We start from the raw sequence: 23,399 nt of genomic DNA, 5'->3' as shown, positions 1-23,399 counted from the left end.
TCTCAGAGAAATAAAGTACCAGAAAGTGACAAGTTGGGAGGTTCACACTGATGGTGGGGTAGCAGGCATCTCATTTGGACTTAGCTCCACATGGCCTGCTGGACTGACACACAACTGTCCTCACTTTTGGCACCCGTGTCCCTTCTTGTCCTTGTTTAGGAAGGAACTGAGTAAAGCCTGGGGTGCACCAGGATGTGTCAGAGTTGTTGATTTGAAGTCAGCTGATTGCCCCCTCAGATTAAAGCGTTCTGTTTGGCTCTTGGTTTCTGGCACAGCTGACAGGTTTGCAACATTTGGAATGTAAGGTTTTTTGGTTCTTATCTGTAGGGTCACGACCAGTTATGACTTTCCCAGTGAGGAGGTCACAGACTGAAGCTTCCCTGAAGACTCTAGCAGTTTGAATGTAATGAGATTGATCAAAATGAGCAGGTGACGGCAAAGGTTGCAAGGTTTTTTAGCTGGGGCAATTAGAATAAGATCCACTATTTGACTATTGAATCAACACCCTAAAATGTATTTTATATAATTGACTTTTTATTTTTATTCTTTGTATATCATATTGTTGTTGTATTGCTATGGCGATAGCTGACGCAAATAAAGATGCATTCAATTCAAGAAAAATGCAGAGAGCAAAACCAACCCCTGTATATGGCATTTATTGAGCAAACTAAGGCTTTTAACACTGTAAATCGTAATGCCCTGTGGACTGTCCTTCTGAAAATTGGCTGCCCAGAGAAATTTGTGAACATCATTCGGCTCCTCCATGATAATATGACAGCAACAATCACAGGTAACAATGGCTCTCAAAGTGAACCATTGGGATCAGGTATTAAACAGGGTTGTGCTATTGCCCCAACTCAATTCATTATTTTCATTGCCATGATCCTACACTTTGTCGAAGGGAAACTCCCCACCAGAGTAGAAATCATATATAAAACAGACGGAAAGCTCTTCAATCTGAGCAGGCTGAAAGCAAAGAGTAAGGTTACCTTAACTTCCGTCATAGAGCTTCAGTATGCTGATGACAACGTAGTGTGTGCACGCTCACAGGATTACCTCCAAACCATCCTAAATAACTTTGCAGAAGCTTATGAAAAGCTTGGCCTATCACTCAACATCCAAAAAACCAAAGCGCTGTACCAACAGGTACAAAATAACCCCTCTGCAGCACCACAAATCCAATTCAAGGGTGTAATGTTGGAAAATGTCAATCACTTCTCCTACCTGGGCCGTTATCTTTCCACAAGGGCCGCCACTGATGCCAAAATCAAGCATTGCCTGAGCTCTGTGAGTGAGGCTTTCTCCCAATAGAAGTGCAAAGTGTTTGAGGACCGGGACATTCGCAGGTAAACCAAAATGCTTGTGTCAGGGGTTCAGGGAGAGAGACGCAGATGAGGGAGGAGACAGAAAGTGAGGGGGAAGGATTCCAGACTGACGAGGAAGAGGATGACAATGACCCAAGATTGTCCATGAGTCCGTCCAGTGAATCGGAGGACTCCCAAAAGGGAGCCCCTCTGGTCAAGCCAAGGGGAGCTAGAGGGGGAAGCAGTCAGGAGCAGGGAAACGAAGGGGGAACCCCCAGTGGGAGTTGGAGAGCGAGACCGGCTGCTCCGCTGGAACGGAGTGAGGGGGGAGGAGTGACCAGTGTGTCAGAAGGAGCAGAACAGGAAGCAGAGAGGGGAAGGAGATCAAGGCAAAACGTCCTGCCGGAAGGGGAGGAAAGTAGTATCGAGGGCAGTGTAACTGTTGAAGGGAAGGTCAGGAGCAACGTACGCGCGCCAAGTTCAAAATGGGAGGCGCGCGGAAATGAAGAGAGTCCTGGGGAGGAGCCTGGTCCCAAAGCCCGAAGGAGGGGGGAGGAGGCGGCAGAGGATTCAGCCTCTGGAGAGTCCCGAAGGGAGAGAACACAGGGGGGCAGAAAGACCCTGCGGAAAAGGAAAGAGAGAAAGAGGTGGACCAGTACAAGCCTCTTAAACTGGTGTAGAGGCGGTACTGACTCAGAGGGGACTTCAGCGGTCTAAGCGTAACAGACATAGGGTCACCCACCTCGGATGTAAAGCTACTAATGTTCTTCAATAAAAGCTTTTGTACATAAGCTGGAGTGGACTTTGGTCTCTTGTGAGCTGGGACCACGGGTGACTCTGACAGCTTGTTTACAAAGCTATTGCACTACCAACCTTACTGTATGCTTGTGAAACATGGACTATTTATAAATGCCATATCCAGCTCCTCGAAAGATTCCATCTACAGTGTCTCTGAAAAATTGTACACATCACTTGAGAAACAGGCGTACTAATACCAGTGTACCGCAATAAGCAAAGATCACCAGTGTTGAAGCAATGATTCTTCAACATCAACTTTGTTGGACTGGTCATGTTGTGCGGATGCCAATTATCGGTCTTCCAAAGCAACTACTCTTAAAAATGGAAAGCGTAATGCTAGTGGTCAACAAAAGAGGTTTAATGACTGTATCAAGGCAAATCTGTAAAAACGTGGTATAAACACCAACAATTGGGAAACACTTGCCTGCAAATGCTTCAATTGGAGAACAGCCTTTACCAAAGGTGTCATGGGCTTTGAAGACACTCAAACTCAGGACGCAAGGGAGAAACATGCTAAGAGGAAGGCATGCTTGGCAAATCCAACCATGATCAACTTCCCCCCAGAAACCAATGTCCCCATTGTGGAAAGATGTGTGGATCCAGAATTGGCCTCCACAGTCACTTACGGACTCATTGTTGAAACCATGTTTATGGAAGACGATCTTACTTGGCTACGAGTGATAGCCAAAGAAAGAGAAAGAAAGATTGCTATGGCCGATGGCTGACGCAAATAAAGATTCATTCAATTCAATTCAAGCCTGGGGTACACTTTGGAGCACTGACTCTAGACAATTCAAGCCTGGGGTACACTTTGGAGCACTGACTCTAGTCAGCAGAAGTCTCAGCCTGCGGGATGACACTTGCAGCTGCATTGACTTCCGCCAGTGAGGCCATAAGACAGTTCTGATACTGATTCCGTGTGATCTGTTTTGGAGAGAGAAAGCAATTACTCCAGAAGCATACTGCCAACACCCAGCATGCACAACCAGACCTCACCTATCTATTATTATTACAATTTATTTAATTTGCTAAGCCACCCAACATAGGAGATTTGCAATGGCCACCATGCTCTCGAGCAAAATACCAGGATGTTTCATTTTCCCCAGGACCTTTGAGGGCTATGCAATACTACCCTCCAAGCCCTCACTATCTGGCCCTCAGGATTCTCCCCCAGGCCTACTCACGCTTTCCAGCCAGGTAAAAACACACAAAGAAAGTGCAGGCTGAGTGTTTTTGTCTGGCTGGGATGTATTCTTGAACTCTGATCATGGTTCTCTCTTGCCTGGATGGAGGAAACAGAGGTGTGTGAGAGAGGGGGATGAGTAAAAACCAGCCTGGTGTATAAAAGGTAAACATTCACATTCGTTGCTCTGCCCATCACCAGCATGTGGTTCCAATAAAGTTGCCTAGAAGGGATTGAGGCCCTCCAACTGAAAGAGATTCCTCACTTCTGTCTTATGTAAACACAGATAGTCTGGCCAGAAATGGTGTGGTGGGGGCTGCTAAGGTGGCAGCTCAGCCCCTTCTCCCACAGAACTGCAGGCAGCCAAAGAATAAGCTACAAAGTCAGAAGTAGCAAACATCAAGTTTGCATCCACCTGCACATAGGTATCTAAAAAGAAGCCTTATCAGGATGGTCAAATCAATTGCCCAAGTGGGAGGAGGCAGTGGCGGAGGAAGGGGGGGTGCAGCCTGACCCAGGTGTCATCCCTGAGGGGGGGGTGACATCACAGTGCCGCTGCCCCCCAGGGACGCTTGCTGTGGGTGGCTAGCCCCGCCCCTGCAGGCACAGCATGTGCGCTGCTCCAGGTGCGGGAGCAGCTAGCTCCGCCTCTGGGAGGAGGGAGACCCCCCACAATTCTGTGAAGCCTAGATGGGAAGTGAAATACTTTAAAAATAATGAGAGATGCAACCACATTTTCAAGTTCCTATAACCTGAGGGTGTTCCCCTCCTGCCTCAACAGACCATTTCGAGAATGAGCTATGAGGGGTTGGGAACCGTTGATGACCAGGGGCACATTTGGAAATCTGAGACATGGCCGCAGGTGCCAACAGCAAATGGCTGCCCTGAGCAGCCTGGCTAGTTACAAAGCAAAGGTTGGGCCTGAGCTCCAAATGCTAAACCACACCTTTGACCTCCACCTAGTACACAAAAATATTCACTGGTGGGGCTATGACCCTGCAAAAAATGAATGCAAAGCCACAGTCTTATGCATGCTTACTCGGGAAGAAGTCCCATTGAACTCAGTGGAACTTATGTCTCAGCAGACCTACATAGAAGTGTGTTAGTCCTGCCCCTTGCATCCCATTGTCTTAGAGGAATGTCCTGGGAGAGCCGTGTCTTCACACAGGTCTGCTGCCATTACATTCCATTTGCCCCTGAGAAAAGGAAATGGCTGTGAATCCAGCTGAAGCTGTGCTCTCAACTGAGGGCAGCTTTGGAATTTTCTAGATCAGAGGTGGGCCCTTCAGATGCTGCCAAACTACAACTCCCATCTTCCGTGACCACTGGTTAGGCTTGCTAGAGCTGACGAGAGTTGTCAAAGCAACAGTGCTAAAGTTTCCCCACCCTTGTTATAGATGAATGAATATACCGGCATCTATTAGGAAAGTATCACCCTTCACCTCACCCAGAATCTCCGTTTTGGGGGTCAAACAAATCCACCGAGGCCTCACCTTAACGTACAGGAGGTCAGTGAGAGCACGGACAGTGTAGTCTGCCATGTACTGGAGGCTGCTGCTGGGGAGGACCTGGTTGGTGCTGGTGATGCTAAAGCATTGCATATTACTCATGCGAATCTGGGAGCCTAAGATTTCCATACCTGCACATGGGAAAAAGTGAGGCGAGAATTGTACACTCCAGCCTGCTCCCCTCGGTCTTTTCCCCGGCTTCTTCCCTTGGCCCGCCAACCCCCCCCCCAAGCTCCATCTACTTTTGCTGAACCGCCTTCAACCATGTTTCCACCAACCCAAGGAAGCTAGAAATGCAAGTCACACTTATGTAGCAGGGGAGGGGCTCAGACCAGGGTCCTGCCTAGGAAAGTGTATCCAAGAGAAAGCGAACAAGAGGGAACATTGAACTGGACACAGAGAAAAACAGTTCCAATCTGCAAGAAGCAGCCTCTGGGAACAGCAAGGGTGTGCTGTTGTCATTTTTTGGGTGGGGGGTAGTGGTTCTGATTTGAGGCTAGCGCTGCTTATGCGCATGTGTCCCACATCTATTGTGTTTCAGAGTCTCTCCTTGCCAAGGACACAATCCCAGTGCTGGTCACTGAGAATAGCAGGTCTGGGGAACAGGGGGTGGCAGCAAGTACTGGTGGGATTGTTTTGCCTGCTTGCTTGGTTAAAGCAACATTGTGCTAGACTTTTCATGCCTATGCCTGAGCACTACTTGCTTATAGGACTCTTTTAACCAAGAGGGAGAGAGAGAGCAGAAATGATGAGCCAGAGGGAGTTGTATTGTCTGGGAAACAGCCGCAAGAAGGTCTGGCACCCTCAGGGAAACTCAAGGGCCCTTCCCTGAATGTTGTACTGGGGATGGATGAATCGCTGTGATTAAACCACTAGATGGCACCAGACTATGGTGCAAACCAAATATGCAATTGTCCAGTCTCCAAAAATGCACAGGGACAGATGACTAATTGCTGCCTCATCTGCTTTGCGCACACACACACACACACACACACACAAAATTTATTTTTCAATTCCATCACCACCAAATATGCTCTGTTGTTCTGGCACAACAAATCCACTTTAAAAACAAATCTGACATTTTGCCACCAAGAAAGTGATGGGGGGGAAGTGTGGACTGAATGGTTAACGACAGGTGTGCCAACTCTAGGGGTCCGAGGTATCTTCAGCCCCATCAATATTTGTTGAAGGAGGCCGGTGCACATTGCATGTGTGGGTCGCCATAAGCTCCTCCAATATGCTTGGCCTCCAGACAATGTGACGTGTTGCATGCATCACATGCCGGGCCCCCTCAGTCTCAGGGGCAACCTGGTGCCTCTGATTAATGAAAATATTATAAAAACCCCATGAGCAGTGGTGGAGCAAGTCGATCAGGCACCTGGGGCAGCGTGTGTGCCCTGTGCCCAGGGACAGAGCCAGGGGCAGGGCCACATGCCTGCGCGTCAGGGCCAGGTGGGGCAGGACACTCCGTGGGGCCTCCAAGGAGTCCGCCTGCCTCTTCCCCTTCAGCCACTCTACAGCTGGGGGGGGAGGCGGTGGGTGGACTGTTTGGGGCAGCGCAGAGCCTGCAGGTGCCCAAGCCACCGCGTCACTCCCAGGAAAGACGCGTGGCTTTTGTCCCCCTCCCCTGGGGTGACCCACCCCCACCACACACCTCTTCCTCTGCCCCTGCCCACGAGAAAACTAGGATGCATGTTCCTTGTTGTAAACTGTTCTGCAAACAAATCAGACCAAATGCTCATAGGGCTCACCCATACTTCCGCTTGTCCTATGCCTGGAAAGCATGGATCCAAGAGGTTTTCTGCTTGTCTCACATTTTCTAGGCATGAGTGAGAGTGGTTTTGCCTTTGCCCTGCTGCTTTTCCCACAGAAAACCCATCTATGCTCTACCAACTGAACCTGGGATGTGCTTGTGTTTCTTTCAGTCTGCAAATCATGGATACTTATCCTTTTTTCCTGCCATCTGCATTGTGTTTCCTTTGACTTGAGATAAATGGGGTGGAATAATGTAATAGCAACGTAATTTATGTAATTTTGCTGCAGCAGAAAGGCAAGTGATGCACTTTTTAGTGGAGAATTAAATGCTGTGGAATGGAAACAGTGATGCATGAGACAAATAGAAGACATAATGGGAAATGATGTATTCTTATCTCCCTACCTGGTAGTAAGCCCTATCAAATTCAGTAGGACTTGCTTCTGAGCAGATGTGGTTAGGATTACAGCCTAAACCATGGGTAGGCAAACTAAGGCCCAGGGGCCGGATCCAGCCCAATTGCCTTCTAAATCCAGCCTGGAATCAGCATGTTTTTACATGAGTAAAATGTGTCCTTTTATTTAAAATGCATCTCTGGGTTATTTGTGGGGCCTACCTGGGGTTTTTACATGAGTAGAATGTGTGCTTTTATTTAAAATGCATCTCTGGGTTATTTGTTGGGCATAGGAATTTGTTCGTATTTTTTTCCAAAATATAGTTTGGCCTCCCACAAGGTCTGAGGGACAGTGGACCGGCCCCCTGCCGAAAAAGCTTGCTGACCCATAGCCTAAACTATCAAGTGGGGAGAGTTTCTGACGGTGGGAGGAGAAGGAATGCAGATTACCTCCTTGGATGGGTGTACCCAAGGCCATGACTCCATAGTAGGAAAAGGGTCCATTCTCAAACTTCATGTTTTCCTTGCACGCTTCAACCTCCACCTTTCCCTGGAACAGAGAGGCAATATTAGGACCTTTAAACTTGATTTGTCAGACAAGGGTCAACCTGTAGCACCCAATCTGGAATCTCACAGCATTTCATCCCATGGCAAGCAGAAGTAACTCCTAAGAAACCCAATAAAAGAAAGCATTGCAGACAAGCATTATTCATATCTCTCAAACAATGGGCTTGGTAGCTTTGGCATGCGTAGGATAGGCCCAGAAAGAAGGCCTGCTCCTTGATTCTAAGTAGGGACCAGCTGCTATCACTCTGTTGTGCAGGACAGCTCAGTGGGCAGAGCATGAGACTCTTGATCTCAGGGTCATGGGTTCAAGACCCATATTGGGCAAAATATTCCTGCACTGCAGGGGGTTGGACTAGATGACTCTCATGGTCCCTTCCAACTCTACAATTCTATGATTCTGCAATAATTTTTTATTTTATTTTATTTTTTACTTACGCTACTGCAGGTATGGGGAACCTGTGGCCCTCTAGATGTTGCTGGACTTTGACTCCCATCAATCTTTTTTTAAATGAATTTTATTTATAATCATTATTATCCATGTAACGGGCACCATCAGCCAATTGGCTGCGGCCCTGGGACCAGAGCTGGGAACCAGAAAAGGAAGCTGCAGTCAATGCTGGTCAGCCACTCTGGTCAGAGCATCAGCGAGGAAGGCCGTTGTTTTGTTATAAGCCAGAAAATAGCTTATCTCCTGAGTTTACACCAATAAAACTCAGAAACGTAAGGAGTTAGGAGTCCAGTCTTGTTTATTGCAAAGCAATAGGTCACAGTCAGATTGTTCTGCAAAACTGCAACCCCGCCTGGTGGTCCAGGCGGTGGTATTTATAAAATTTCAAACAAAGCCCTTCAGTTTCCACCAATCATATACATCATTACCTCATTTCATGTTTAATACACATGTGCAATAAGCACTGGCAATTTCTGCTGATTAAGTTCTGATTCCCACCATGTTCTGTTACATTGTGTTAGTGTGCGTGTTGGGAACCTATGTTACGTGTAGCCATTTGCACCATGTAGCAACTTATGTTCTAGCTTTGAGCTGTATCTTTGTGATTCACATAGATACATAGGTACCTCTAGATACGAACGGGTTCCGTTCCGGAGCCCCTTTTCACCACTTCTGCGCTTGTGCGTGACGTCATTTTGAGCGTCTGCGCATGCGCAAGCGGTGAAACCCAGAAGTAACACACTCCCTTACTTCCGGGTTGCTGCGGAGCACAACTTGAACGCGCTCAACTTGAAGCAAATTTAACCCGAGGTATGACTGTATTAGCTGTATTCCTGCCCCAATTGGGGGGGGGAGCAGCGGCAATTTGCAAAATCATCAGTTTCATAAAGTACATAACAGGTTACCATAACTTTTCTATTAGAAGCACACTCAAGGATTTACAGAGGCCCTTTGGGCCACCACCACAGTTGGACCCACCTTTACTCTTAAGGTAACATGGTCCAGGTCTCAATGTCGTGGTGCCTGTTGTCGCCTCCTCCTCAATGCTGGGCTTCCTTTATTCTGGCGCTGACGGGCGGATTGCTGGGTCCGCAGGCAGCAGACTCCTTGGGGGGAGGGGGAGAGGAGGGGCTGCATCCAGGCTAACCCCCCCTTGGGGACACAAGTTCAGCACCAGTTTATTTCACATGGCTGGTGTTAATTTTGTCCCTGATGCATGGACGGCGCCATGTTGCTGTGATCACATGGTCGGCGCCATTTTGTTTTTGGCCACATGGTCGGTGCCATGTGATCTGCACAAGCACGTTCGCAGTAGATGCCTGGTTTATCGCTTGGCATCTACAATGGAGGGTTTGTGCTCAGTGCTTCTTACAAACTGCCAAAGGTGGCAGGTCCAATACCTGTATGGGGCAGCTGCATATTCCTGTTATGGCACCAATTATTACCCTACACAGGATTACTAATAGAATTAATTTGGATGCATGCGTGTATGTTTGTGTGTATACTGGTTTTCCAGCTTGCTTGGTTGGACTAGATGTCCAGCAGTGGCCTTCCTATTGTATTATGTATGCCTGCATATATATACATGTATGCTGGTGTGTAGTTATATATATCCTGTAGTGTGTCATGCCCCACTAGGGATGATGGTGAGCACATTTCCTCCTACACGAGGGGGTTGATCCAGATGACCTCATGGGTCCCTCCCCCTTTTGTGTTCTGCAACATTGGCCTGAAGATGCTGTACACAGTTGCCGTAGGACATGCAGTTGGTACTGACATGCCACATGGAGTGCCACCAGTGATAAGACTTTTAAGGTGGGCTCTGTTTCAATTGGCCTGTCACTAGCAGGGTCACAGAATCATGGAACTACAGTTGGAAGGGACCATGAGAGTTGTCTTGTCTGGATACATGACTATAGCCTAAGCATGGGGTACTTCTGCATCCATGGGCCCTTATGCCAAACCATAGAAGTTGTTGTGGCCTCACACATGTGCTTTGCTCCCTAGCTGTAAACCCCACCCCCTTTGGCTAAAAAAGGCCTTTTTCAATTTTCAGCACAGAGATGGGACCCAGCAGGCACCAGGAAGACATCTGTGGGCACCTTGGCTACCAAAAGTGCCGCATTGATGACCCACAGGTTAGGTCATGCACTTGGTGCTTCCTTGGCTGTGCGGAGAGAGTAGGAAGTGCCAACAAAGTACCTGTAAAATGAGAATGAAGTAATCTGCCGGCTTGTTCTTTTCATACAAGTTAAATTCGGGAGAATCCTTGTCCTGCTCATCAATTTTCAGCTCACAGATGACACCAGGATGTTTGAGGAGGCGTAGCAGGTACTTCTCGGAGATGAGGCTCGGGCAAAATTGCAAGACCTCTGCGTGACAAGGAGAGGGCACAAGAATCAAAGGATGCTTCCTGGAAGCAAAATCCTTTCCCAGATCCATGCCACCGTGAGGCAAAGCGAGTTAGCCAGCTGGAGGCAGATGGCGGGTGGCGTCGGATGGAACAGAGTAGGAGAGTGATGGCACTCACATATTATGGGTGTCAGCTACCTGAAAATCCTATTGTGCCTGCTGCACTGGAGTGAACAGGAACTGAGCAGGAGCACAGCTCATTGGGAAGATATTCTGTATGTGTACAGAGCTATGAGTTTGAATATGCATGTGTGCGACTCAGGTAGGTTTGGCTTTAAGTTTCAGATCAGACAGGACATTCCTGGCCCTACTTGAGGACGCTGGGGGCAGGGACTGAACCTGGGACCCTTTGCATTCAAAGCTGATGTCCTACCTCTCTTCCCCTCTGCAGTACTTTTATTTATGATAACTACTTGTTTTACATCTGTTACTAATATATGCATTTTTATGGCACCTGACCCCAATCAATGCATTTTTGTGCACATTACATGGCTGGATAACTGGGCTGCAGACATTGAGGAAGTACGAATGTTCTAGGATGGCTATGTTTCAGTTCTTGTATTGTTTCAGAAAATGTGAATCAGGTAGGTTTGGCTTTAAGTGTGAACTGAATCCATTTTCTTGTCCTTTCCTATTCTGAACTCCAGTTGCTGGGAATCACAAATGGGGAGAGTGCAGCTGCACTGATGTGCAATGGGCTTTTGGCCTGATCCAGCACGGCTCTTTTTATGTACTCATGTTCATACTGGTTTAGGATGTGCAGGGCAGATGATGTGGCACACACAGCTCTGTCCTCAAGCACCTCACTGCTTCCAGCATCTGCCGCCCGAGGCAGCCCCCTCACTCTGCCTAATGGTAGGGCCAGGCACACTTTGCCCATCATGGTGCTGTCTGAAGCAGGCCAATTTATCCTGCTGTGCAGCAGGGTCAACCCTGCAAGGAGTTATCAAGCGATTTCATGGTCATGCTAGATGGCCTTCTCCACCTTTCCAGTGGCCCAGGTGGTCCCTGAGGGCTCGTACCTGTAGAGAGAAAGCGGTGTGCAGCCAGGAGTAGCTGACGGGAGATCTTCAACTCAGTGTCATTGCCCCTGAAGGCAGAGAAGTCCCACTTCCTTGGGCTGGCATCTCGTCTTCTGGTACGATTGTAGGCTGCAAGGGAGGAAACCAAATAAGGAATCACTACACTGTGTGGTTACAGAAGCAGCCATGGGCACACTACACGATGTAAGAGTGGAAGGAAATGGAGAGAACAGAATCTCGCAGTCACATATGGATCTAAACGAACATATATGTTTCTAGTCCTCATGATCACTGAGGAAAATCTGAAAGCACATGGTAGCTATCTGCGAGATGGCTCAGAGACCAGTGATATGGAATTTGGGAGCTTCCTGTCTTGTCCCCCCTTCTGAGGGGGTGACCCCCCATCTCAACACCAATTTTGCTTCCCCTTGTCGAAAAGATTCCTAGATTCTACCGTGACTGACATACATTTGGATTTTATTTTTAAGAAACAAAATGTATATACCATTTCTTCATAATAAAAAGTGGTTTACAAGAAGTGTTAAAATGATCAATAAAAGAGTTCAAAACATGTAACTGGAAATAGTAAAGGTAAAGGGACCCGTGACCATTAGGTCCAGTCGTGACCAACTCTGGGGTTGCGGCGCTCATCTCGCTTTATTGGCCGAGGGAGCCAGCGTACAGCTTCCAGGTCATGTGGGCAGCATAATTAAGCTGCTTCAGGTGAACCAGAGCAGCGCATGGAAACGCCGTTTACCCTCCCGCCGGAGCGGTACCTATTTATCTACTTGCACTTTTGACGTGCTTTCAAACTGCTAGGTTGGCAGAAGCTGGGACCAAGCAACGGGAGCTCACCCCGTTGTGGGGATTCGAACCGCCGACTTTCTGATTGGCAAGCCCTAGGCTCTGTGGTTTAACCCACAGCGCCACCCGCATCCTGTAACTGAAAATATTTAAAATTAAATAGTTATATTAAAACACATCAACATCCATGTATCTGGATAGCTTTGCCTAAATAAAAATGTTTTAAGCAGGTGCCAAAATGAGCACAGTGAAGGCACCTGCCGGATGTCCACAGGCAGGGAGTTCCAAAGTGTAGGAGCTGCCATACAAAAAGCTTGAAGTATGATATTATTTTGTTTTACATTTTTGGATGACTTTATACTCCAGCCTTCACAAGTACATTTACGGCAGCTAACAAATCCAGATGTTCCCCCCTTACACCTTTCATCCTCACATCAGTCCTGCATGGTAGGCTAGGCAGAGAGATAGTGACTGGCCCAAAGTCACCCAGTGAGCTTTATGGTCCCTGGGTGGGTCTCCCCAGTCCGAGTGATCAGCAGAGATAAAACATCTGAGACCTTTGCCTGATACTGAAATGGTATCAAAGTAGGTATCACCACTGAGGTGTCTCCTTTCCTCCCCCTGCAACACCACCCACCACGCCTTTGGTGGCAGGGACACCCTAAGTTAGGCTTTTCTTGAAATTTTCCATGATGGACCCCAAAATGGCATCCACAGGACTCCCCATGTGGTCCCTCGTCAAGGCACTGAGCAGCCCCAGATCTGCTTAGCTTGAGCATGTTGGCTGCATCATGTCCCTTCAGAGCACACCAAACAAATACGTTTGTATAAATATAAATGTGTTTAAGTGGCAAGATCAAGTTCAGAGTTGATATATCCATGGAGTTTAGCCTTTTTTGAAAATACCGGCAACACGCAACCTGGATTGTACTTGGAATTTCTCAAAGCTTTTCATTTTTCCTGGCAATGCAGAGGGCTAGGTAAGGATAAACGGCAGGGCTCCATACCTGTCTGCAGTTTAATGAGCTGGGGGCCCCAAACCGGGAACTAGGAGTTGCACAAAGGGATCAGAGTCCAGGGGCAAAGCCAGCAGTCAGGACCAAGGAGGTGGTTGGAACTGGAGGACAAATCAGGAAGCAAGGTTGAGGAGCAAACCAGACGCCAGGACTGAAGGGCAAACCATGAGGCAAGACTGGGGAACAACTAGAGAGCGCCCCTCAAGAGGACAAGGTGGGGCAGTGCCTCTGAGCCTCACCATGTTGCCTTCCGTGAAATGGGTTGGTGGAACTGTTTTGTTACTTCGCCTATTGTTTTCCCCGGCTCTGTTTGCAATGCCCTGAGCTCCACCAGGCCCAATGGGCACCAGTCACCACTGGGAGCAGGTCAGAAGCAGTGGTGCGGTTAGGTAATGATTATTCAGGAGGGCTCCTCAGATAAATGTGTATTCCTTCACTTGCTTCTGCTGAGTGAGGTCCTGGACTTCTGCACCGCCTTGTTTTGACAGCCCATAATTTCCTTATTTTAATTCTGCCTATTGGTGCTTCATAACATTGCAGCTTGGAGCAATTATAGCTCCTGCAACAGCATCTCAGTAACCTTAAACCCAAGGCCAGAGTCCCAAATTACCTCATGACACTATTGATTCTAGGCAGACTGCAAGAGAAATGAGCAAAATTCAGTTGGAAACAACTAGTGCCGATCATGATCTTTTCCCTCTACCGTTCTTCTCAGAGAGTTTTATGCAGAAATGGCAGTGGTCCAAGATAGGCTAGCTGAGTCACCATTGCTGGGAACAAAATACAGTTGCACCTGAAGACAGGTGAGGAATACAAGGCCTGCCAAATATTGTAGGACTCCCATCATCACTAAAAATTGGCCATACTAACTGAGGCTAATGGAAGTTAAAGTCCAACAACATCTGTAGGGCCATAGCTTCCCCACCCATACCCAAGATGAGGAAATATAATGCAGTGATTCTGTCTGTCTGTCTGTCTCTGTCTCTGTCTCTGTCTCTGTCTCTGTCTCTGTCTCTGTCTCTCTCTCTCTCTCTCTCTCTCTCACACACACACACACACACACTGCTGTTTCATAGGTAGAAAAACAACTAGGAATGAACCTAACTGTAGAGATCTGATTCGTCCAGGATCTCTGACTTGATTATCTCTTCAATGACATCCTCCAGGGTCACGATACCCAACACTTCACCTTCATCTTCATGTTCAACCTCATTCTTCTTTTGGACAATGGCCAGGTGAGATTTACCTGTGGGGCAGACTTTGGTTATATCACTGAGGCATGGGCATAGCCAAGGGGAGAAGCAGGGGGCAGTTGCCTCCCTAGATCAAGTAAAACAATGGAAGTACTTAACTAACTAACTAATCACATCAGTTCTACCCCCTAACAAAGTCCTGCCCCCCCCCAACAAAAATCCTGGCTACACCCATGCACTGAGGCGAAGACATCATTTGATGGTGTTTTTAAAAACAAACAAACATATATATAAATTAGTTTCAAAAAAGTTTTAAAGAGTTACCGGTATATCCATTAAATAAAATTCTTATATAATCTTGGCTTTGGCCCACAGATGTTCTTTCATGGAGATGGGGAACCTGTGTCTCTCAAGGTGTGCCTTACAGCTCTTCAGCAAACTTATCTATAGGTCTGACCATTTGTCCATCTAGCCCAACCTATTCTGCCTGGCAGCGGCTCCCCAAAGTCTCTGATGGGAAATAATATTCCACATCTCTGCTATTTGACCCTTTTAAATGGAATGTGTCAGGGACTGGACACAGGACTTTTCTGCTTTCAATGCAATCCCACCTCCAACATGCCTTTTTCTTTCATCCTGTAGATCCCCCGCTTCCATTCTGCTTTAACTAAGACAACTGTTGCATTTAAAGAAGAGTCATAGTATATATGCCTTCCCCAATTTGGTGCCCTCCAGATATTGTTGGACCACAACTCCTGGCATCCCTATTCTGGCTGTAAGTTAGAGAAAAACAACACCTGGAGATTGGCACCAGGTTTGGGGAAGGCTGTAGGAGATCCTTCTCCTGTTCCTTCAGGAAAGCTGCCTGCAATCCTTAAAGTGCCTGTAGCTGATTCTGCAGTCACCTGCTTCTGCATAGGATTCACCAGTTGCTGGGAAAGACAAGTGGAGAGAGGGCTGTTGCATTCAGGTCCTGCTTGCAGGCTACCTATAAGCATGTGGTTGGCCATTGGGAGAAAAGGATGCTGGACTAAGATGGGCCTTTGGCCTGATCTCGCAGGGCTCTTCTTACATCCTTATGGCTATGGAGTGTGAGAAGTTACAGGACAGTCATCCCCAGAGGCCAAGAGCGATGACAGAGCCATGTGCTCAGGCCAGCTCACCCATGAGGCAGAGTGAGGCAGCTGACTCAGGTGGCAGAATCCAAGCAGAGAAGTAAGGAGAAGTGGCTGAGACTTCTGAGTTATGGCAAGATCTTGCGAGGGCCCTGCGAGAGCTCCATGAGGTCTTGTGGGGCTCCTACAAGACTGTGGCAACGCGGGTGGCACTTTCCTGTTTCACCTCAGGTGGCAAAACAGGTTGGGCTGCCCCTGACAGGGTGCTATATAAGGGGGTGCTGAACTCTTCACTCACCCCACCTCCTGTGATTCATCTGAGTTCTGCCTGGGGAGACACTGGGCCTCAAATGCTAGGGTCATTTCTGTCATCCATAAAATGTTGGCACCAATCTATGCCATCACTTTCTCTGGATGATGACCAACCCCTCTGGCCTGTTCTAAAGGTAACCACTATTTTAAAGTTGCTCCTTCTCCAAAAGAGAAACAAAAAGTTAACTTTTAAATGGAGGCTGAAGCTGACTCGATCTCCACCTTGTTACCTTTTTTGAACTCTTCAAGCACGGCATCCAGTTTGGTATTGTGGCAAACAAAATGCACCGGATGGTTGTAAAATTTAGTGATCGTCTTCAGCGGGGTGCAGTCATCTGGGTCCACAAAGGCTAGATCCTTGACATACAGCATATCAACTATATTCGTCCTCTCCTTATCGTAGATGGGGATGCGTGTGTAGCCGCTCTCCATGATCTCCGTCATGGTGTTGAAGTCAAGGATGGCGCTGCTGTTGAGCAAGAAGCAATCATGCAGGGGGGTCATGACGTGCTCCACTGCCTTAGTCCTCAGCTCCAGTGCTCCTTGGATGATATTCAGCTCTTGCTTCAGCAGGTCCATGTACGGCTCCGTCAGCCTCAGCATCTCCATCAGCTTCTCTCGGTTGTACCTGAGGCCCATTTCTTGACCGAGTACATAGTCCAGTATTTTACTCATAGGGTAGGAGAGAGGGAAAGTCAGCAGCATGACAAACTTGGTGATGACAATGGTTTTGGCACCCACTTCCAAGCCATGGCGGCAGCAGAGGGCCTGGGGGATTATCTCCCCAAAGAGAACAATGCCAAATGTAGAGGCCACTATAGCCAGAAGGCTTGCGCTAACCATGGAGTCAAACAGTATGGTGAAGGAGGTGTTGACTAAGACATTGCCGAGGAGCAAAGAACAGAGCAGGTAATTGCCGTGCCGCCGAACAGGCTCGATCATGGTAGCATACTTCTTCTCCTTGGGTGTGCCACAGTTCTGGACGATGCGCAGCTCCATGGGGTCCAGGGACATCAGGCCCAGGTTGAGACCACTAAACATGCCTGACAACGCCAGCAGGATGACCACCAGGACTAACTTCAGCCAGAGAGGCAGTTTGAAATTATCTCCCTCGATCACTTGGATCACCAAATCGCGGTCACTGAACCAATACCGTGGCTTGCCCGAATGATCTTCCAAGCACATCACATAATTCTTGAACTCGATTTCCTTCCGCAGGATCTGGACTGACACATCCACCAGGGCAGTGGTGTTCCGTACCTCGTGGCAGTATGGGTTCACCAGAATGTCACTGCTCTTCTTGATGCAGGGGTCCCCGTGAGCATTAGCATCTGACACATCAGCTAAGTCAGCAAAGTATAACATCTGGCAAGTAGGTCGGTGTATGCCCTGGCCGAAGATCCGAAGCCGGATGGTGCTTCCTTCCACCACTTGGATGATGCCGTTTTCCAAGACCGTAGTACCTGGTTTGGTGCTGTTCTCCACCCTCATGCCTAAAATGACTGTTCTACTAGACATCCCATTCCCAGCAGCTGGCAAAGGGAACGTCGTCAGCAGAAAGAAGAGATACCTTAGCAGCAGCAGTACCAGTCCAGTATCCTCATCCCTCCAGCTCAGGCAACTCCCCAAACCGTTCATTGTGGACATGTCCCTTGAGAGCTCCTTTGATCAGTACTACCATATGGTAGCTCCCTCCAGATACTCTCTAGGTGCACACACTGGGCTGTACAAGCACATGTCATAAACCCTGTTAGAGTTCAGAACTTAACTGGTTAAGTGTTCTGAGGTGTGCGTCACTTTCTGACGTCAGCTTTAGAAGCTAAGGAGGAGCCTGTTTCCTGTACTTTCTGTTCTCTCTGTGTGTTTGAGAGAGAGAGACATATTTGCTATGGCTGCAAGCAGCGATGGACTGTTTTTCTAAGAAATGTACCAATAAAGAGCTGTAAATAGACAGACCTGTCTGTGTATGCTTGCATGGAGAAAAGGAGAAAAAGACTGCTTTACACCGCTGTATGCTACTCTGCTAAGGCGTGACTGGGCGAAGCAGAATTTATTGCGCAGCTAAGAAGGAAGTGTGCTGGATGCTGTAAACGGCTGATTGAGATCGTAAACTAATCAGCGGTCACGCCTATTCGATCGAGCTGGAAGATCGATATCTTTCCACAGGTTATGGAGGTCAGTCAACGCTCGTAAAGCAGTCGGCTTTGAGCTACTGGAATGCTTTGAAGCTGGCCGGAGGTTGGAAGCTGCATTCCGTGAGTCTAGCCTGATGTCGGAAGGTAGAGAGAGTTTTTGCCTGCTTCTGAGAGGCAAGAGAGCTGCTGAGAGACAGAGCTAAAAGCTGAGAGCAGCTGGAATCGTTTCTCCACGGAAGGGAGAGCCGGAGCAGCTGGTACAGAGTGAGTACAGCTTGGGGCCCCTTGGGAGAACGGGAGAAGATGGCAGAGAGCCAGGTCCTTGAGGACATACCGCTTGAAAAGCTCACTTTAAAAAGTTGGGCAACCTGGAGCAAAAGAATAAGGGGCTGGTTCCTGGTCCATGGGCTTTGGGAAGGAAGCCAGAGGGAGCCAAAAGCACCACCCCTTAGCTGGGAAGATAGCCAGCAGAAAATGCAACAAGAGCTGGATATGCTCAGAGCATGCGTTCATGCATCGCTGAGGCCTCATTTGGAGGCTGTACAGACAGCAAGGGCTGCCTGGGATGTGCTGAAGGGCTTGTGTGAAGCTTCAGCAGAAGGCCAGAGCCCTGGAGACGCTGGACTGGCAGGCCCATTTCCCGATGTATCGGCCTCTAGGAGCGCTGGTGAGCAGATCGGAGGGGCGAAGAGTTCCAAAGGCAAGTTTAAGAAACTTTCCACAGGAGGTGCTGGAGCGGAGAGGAGCTTCAGAGGGGGCGAGGCTGGTGGGAGGCGCCGTTCCAGAAGAAGGAAGGCCAGGCCAGCTGGGAGGAGCCCCGGGCAGTGTTTTTCCACTGGAGTTCAACATCTGCGTGGCAGTTGCCCCCACCGGAGCACACAGGCACGGCAGGATGTTGCCAAGGACACTTCCCATGGGAACCAGGCGGGTTTCCATGGCAACCAGCCTGCAAAGGCAGGCAGGCGTGGGATTGAGTCCGGCGGACGTGGTAAACAACACGAAGAGTCTTATCAAGTAACTGCTAGCATGGCTTTGTTTGAAGACAGCTGTGTGGAGCTGAGCTTTGTTATTGACTCTGCAGCTAACCGCAACATGGTTCCAGAGACCCCTGCAGTCGAGATGTGGAATTGCACGGCAGTTCCAAAAGGACAGACTGTTAAGTTCGCAAATGGTCAAAGGACAAATATTTATAAGTTTGCTAATGCCTATCTTTCTGTTTTGCAGGAACAGATGGAGTTTTGTGTCGTTCCAGGGGTGCATCACTGTTTGTTATCTGTGCCTTATTTGTTGAAAAGAGGGTTCCAGGTTTGTTTCCAGGGTGATGTCTGCACAATCTCCAAAGGGGAGAGGGTACTTGCCAAGGTTAAGAAGGGGCAGAATGATCTTTTCATTCTTAAAACGTCTCTTGGGGGTGAGGGGAAGGTTAAGAAAGCACAGGCGCTGCGTGCTACAATTCCCGCTCATGTTACTTGTGCTTGTGTATGGCATCAGAGGACAATTCATGGTTCTCTAGAAGAACTGCAGGTACTTCCTGAGGTTACCAAAGGGTGTAAGATTAAAGATTGTGGACGTGCCATTAGTTGCGCCACTTGCAGACAGGCAAAGGTGAGAGGGTGCAGTTACCCAAAGGTGGAACGGGTAACCACTAAACCTTTTGAGCTGGTACACATAGATCTGTTCAATCCTGTCAAGGAACAGAGTCTAGGGGGGGCCAGTTATCTGCTAACGATTCAGGATGATTTTTCGCAGAACACCTGGACTCATGGTCTCAAATCCAGGGAGGATGCAGCACAGCTGATCAGAAGCTGGATTGAGGGGGGTGGAACTAAGGTTCTCCACCAGGGTGAAAGCAATCGTCAGTGACAGAAATGCTAGGTACACTGGGTCTGCTTTGCAGAAGTTTTTTCACAAGAAAGAAATACGTTACACAGTTACTTCACCCAATAAGAGGGGGGTGGCAGAGCTGAGGAGTGGAGCTCTGGTTAAAGCTGCACAGGTGATGCTGACAGAAGCTAGGTTACCTCCAAAGTTTTGGCTGGAGGCAACTAGGTGTGCATGTTTCACCTGGAATCGTGTCTACAACTCACTGGTAGGTGACACACCGTACTCTTTGATGCATGGCAGAAAACCCCAGGTTCACTTTCTGCGCAAGTTTGGATCTCCTGCGTTTGTCCCTGTGCCTAAGGCTTTGCAAGGGCCAGATGGAGCCAAAGTCCAGAAAATGATCTTCTGTGGGTATGAGCCAGAAGCTCGTGCATGGCGATTTGCTTACCCGTCAGGTGATCAGAGTAAGGTGCTGATCAGTAAACACGCTGAGTTCTTTGAGCAGGATGAAAGGCCAAAGATTTCTGCACAGCGTGATGTTCTTTCAGAATGTCTCTCTGATCCAGAGGACAGTTCTGATGAGGAGGAAGGAGAGGCTGAGTCTGCTGGTGACGATCAGGTCACTGACCAAGGTCAGGAGCAGGATGGGGCGTCTCCACGAGTTGTTAGAAAAGGACAGCCCAAGAGTGAGCCTAGTTCTCCTGTGAATGTAATGGAGAGGATTCGAAGACGCTTTAAGTCAGAGGGGGAATCCTGTGATGCAGAGGACACACCTGCTGGTGACAGTGAGCCAGAGGAAACACCAGAGTTTGTGCCTAGGCGATCCAGTCGCACAACCAAGGGTATTCCACCTGAGAGGTACCAGGCCACGGGTGCGTGGGTAAGTTTCGCACAGTGCGATTCTGAGAGTTGTGAGATGATTCCACAGATGCCTAACAAGTACTCCAAGGGAGGGCACGAGGCATTGGGGAAGGGATTGATCTCACAGGGTGTTGCTGAAGATGTTACACAGATCTTGTCAGAAAGCAACGCAAGAGGGGGTGTTAGAGTTCAGAACTTAACTGGTTAAGTGTTCTGAGGTGTGCGTCACTTTCTGACGTCAGCTTTAGAAGCTAAGGAGGAGCCTGTTTCCTGTACTTTCTGTTCTCTCTGTGTGTTTGAGAGAGAGAGACATATTTGCTATGGCTGCAAGCAGCGATGGACTGTTTTTCTAAGAAATGTACCAATAAAGAGCTGTAAATAGACAGACCTGTCTGTGTATGCTTGCATGGAGAAAAGGAGAAAAAGACTGCTTTACACCGCTGTATGCTACTCTGCTAAGGCGTGACTGGGCGAAGCAGAATTTATTGCGCAGCTAAGAAGGAAGTGTGCTGGACGCTGTAAACGGCTGATTGAGATCGTAAACTAATCAGCGGTCACGCCTATTCGATCGAGCTGGAAGATCGATATCTCTCCACATATGCAGACACACTCACCTCATTTGCATGCCACACTGTTTCCTAGTGGCTTAAATAACTCCACCCTTGAAAGAGATATTTGATATATTCTTCCATGGTGTGGGGAGAGGGGAAGGTCCTGTCAGAGGTCAGCACCCTAAACAGATGGCCAATTCTTGCTCTGAGGGAGAAATTGGGCACCCCAGATCTCTCTGGTCTTCAGGTCATTCTCTAGGCTACACATTTTCCTCAGCCATATTTCCTCTTCCCAGGCCACACCCTCTTCACCAACCATAGTTTGCCACTTCTGTGAGTGTTTCCTCCTGACTGGAATGTGTCCTTGAACTCTGATAATGCCTTTTGGTTGCTTGAATGGAGTAGATGAGGGTGCGTAAAATAAGCCTACTGTGTGTAAGATTAAGAAGTATATACATTGCTCCCCTCACGTTTGTTTCTGGCCCTGCCCATCACTGGCATGTGGTCTCCAAAAGGTTACCCAGGAGAAAATATGGCCCTCAGTCTGGAAAAGATTCCTAACTCCTGTATTAGATATTGGTCAAAAAGAAAGTTATCACCCTACTAGTATTATTTTTTTCTTTCTTTCCTGGGCAGAGGAATTGTTTGTTAAATCAGTCTGGGAACTGTAGTTCCATGAGGGAAACAGTGGTCTCCTGTCAACTCACAACACTAGTTACAATCCACAGTTCCCAACAGTTCCAAAATGCAAGCATGTCCTGTTAAGGGGGGGGGATGCATAGTCTAGGGGGGAGAAATGTCTACTAAAGCTTATGTTGGTTGATCTCTCTATCTCCCAAGTATGCATTTGAATCATTGTATTCCAAGGTCCTGGAACAGATCTGAGTTTGTGCAGGAGGTGGTGGTGGTTGAAGGTGGGGCATCTTTCAGGAGATTGATCCTATCTTTGGAGTTACATTACCATCCTCATGGAGTAATGCTGTGCAATTTATCATAAAAAGGGCATGTTACCCTACTGCTTCCGGAAATACTATTATGGGCTGAAATATTCACCGCACAGTTTTGTTCCTGCACTTAGCTGCTGTCTGGCTCTCAAGATATACACTCTCAAATGTATCTATGAGTCTATGATTCTAATATTCAGGTGGAAGTGGTTGCTACACAGCTTGTCCCCCATGCTGTTTAACACCTATATGAAGCCGCTGGGAGCTGCAATCAAGTAGTGGTCACCAACATATGACTGACACCCAACTCTTTCTCTCTGTTCCATCTGAATCAGGAAAGGCAGTTGAGATGCTAAGCAGGTGCTTGGAAGCAGTGATGGGCTGGATGTGGGCCAACAAATGGAAACAGAGAGCCAGTGTGGTGTAGTGGTTAAGAGCAGTAGTCTCGTAATCTGGTGAACCTGGTTCGCGTCTCCGCTCCTCCACATGCAGCTGCTGGGTGACCTTGGGCTAGTCACGCTTCTCTGAAGTCTCTCAGCCTCACTCACCTCACAGAGTGCTTGTTGTGGGGGAGGAAGGGAAAGGAGAATGTTAGCCGCTTTGAGACTCCTTCGGGGAGTGATAAAGCAGGATATCAAATCCAAACCTTCTTCTTCTTCTTGAAAAGACTGAGGTATTCTACAGGTATGTTCCAAGTTCTCAAGTCCAGGAGGTGGGAAGATGGCCTGCTCTGGTTGGGGTTGCACTTCTCTGGAAGGAGCAGGTTCACATCTTGTGGGTACACATAGATCAAACATTGTCACTTGAGGGGTCCAGGTGGTGTTGATGGCCACGCTGAGGGTGCCTATTACCAGCTCCTTCTAGTTCACCAACAACAACCACTTTTGGATGGAGATGACTTAGCCATGCAACTGCATGCACTGGTAATTCCCAGACTGGGTTATTGCAATGCACTGTACAGTGGTACCTCGGGTTAAGTACTTAATTCATTCTGGAGGTCTGTACTTAACCTGAAACTGTTCTTAACCTGAAGCACCACTTTAGCTAATGGGGGCCTCCTGCTGCCGCCGCGCTGCCAGAGCACGATTTCTTTTCTCATACTGAAGCAAAGTACTGTACTTAACCTGAGGTACTATTTCTGGGTTAGCTGAGTCTGTAACCTGGAGCGCATGTAACCTGAAGCGTATGTAACCCAAGGTACCACTGTATATGGGGCTGCCCTTGAAAATGACTTGGAAACGTCAAACGGCAATCA

The 23,399-nt window shown here is 48.2% G+C and overlaps 1 protein-coding gene across 2 annotated transcripts; it reads right to left on the bottom strand.

Annotated features, from left to right (window-relative positions):
* Positions 1–2,824: 2,824 nt before the first annotated feature.
* On the bottom strand, positions 2,825–21,333 carry LOC309345658 (metal transporter CNNM4-like). Of its 2 annotated transcripts, XM_081868912.1 has the most exons (9): positions 21,256–21,333; positions 16,060–17,592; positions 14,315–14,455; positions 11,390–11,518; positions 10,158–10,327; positions 7,391–7,490; positions 4,779–4,924; positions 2,902–3,026; positions 2,825–2,860 (listed from the first exon to the last, which is right to left on the bottom strand). In XM_081868912.1, the coding sequence occupies exons 2-8, from the start codon at positions 17,474–17,476 to the stop codon at positions 2,928–2,930; spliced, it is 2,202 nt and encodes a 733-aa protein (XP_081725038.1). In that variant the 5' UTR covers positions 17,477–17,592; positions 21,256–21,333; the 3' UTR covers positions 2,825–2,860; positions 2,902–2,927. The 2 variants fall into 2 exon arrangements, with proteins under 2 accessions (XP_081725038.1, XP_081725037.1); XM_081868911.1 differs by having other exon boundaries at positions 2,825–3,026; positions 21,256–21,332.
* Between the last annotated feature and the right edge of the window lie 2,066 nt (positions 21,334–23,399).

This window comes from Podarcis erhardii, assembly GCF_964252035.2.
Source record: "Podarcis erhardii genome assembly, chromosome: 7".
NCBI lineage: Eukaryota > Metazoa > Chordata > Lepidosauria > Squamata > Lacertidae > Podarcis > Podarcis erhardii.
The sequence above is the reverse complement of the archived record's forward strand: the minus strand, read 5'-3'. Positions and strand labels throughout refer to the sequence as shown.

What these genes read in the sequence shown, in the direction of transcription:
- LOC309345658 (XM_081868912.1), bottom strand. Translation starts at nt 17,476, where the DNA reads ATGTCCACAATGAACGGTTTGGGGAGTTGCCTGAGCTGGAGGGATGAG. An exon ending in GGACGAATCAGATCTCTACA is followed by an intron (nt 11,519 to 14,314) that starts GTTAGGTTCATT and finishes CCTCCCTTGCAG; the next exon opens with CCTACAATCGTACCAGAAGA. An exon ending in ACACCGCTTTCTCTCTACAG is followed by an intron (nt 10,328 to 11,389) that starts GTACGAGCCCTC and finishes CTTGTCACGCAG; the next exon opens with AGGTCTTGCAATTTTGCCCG.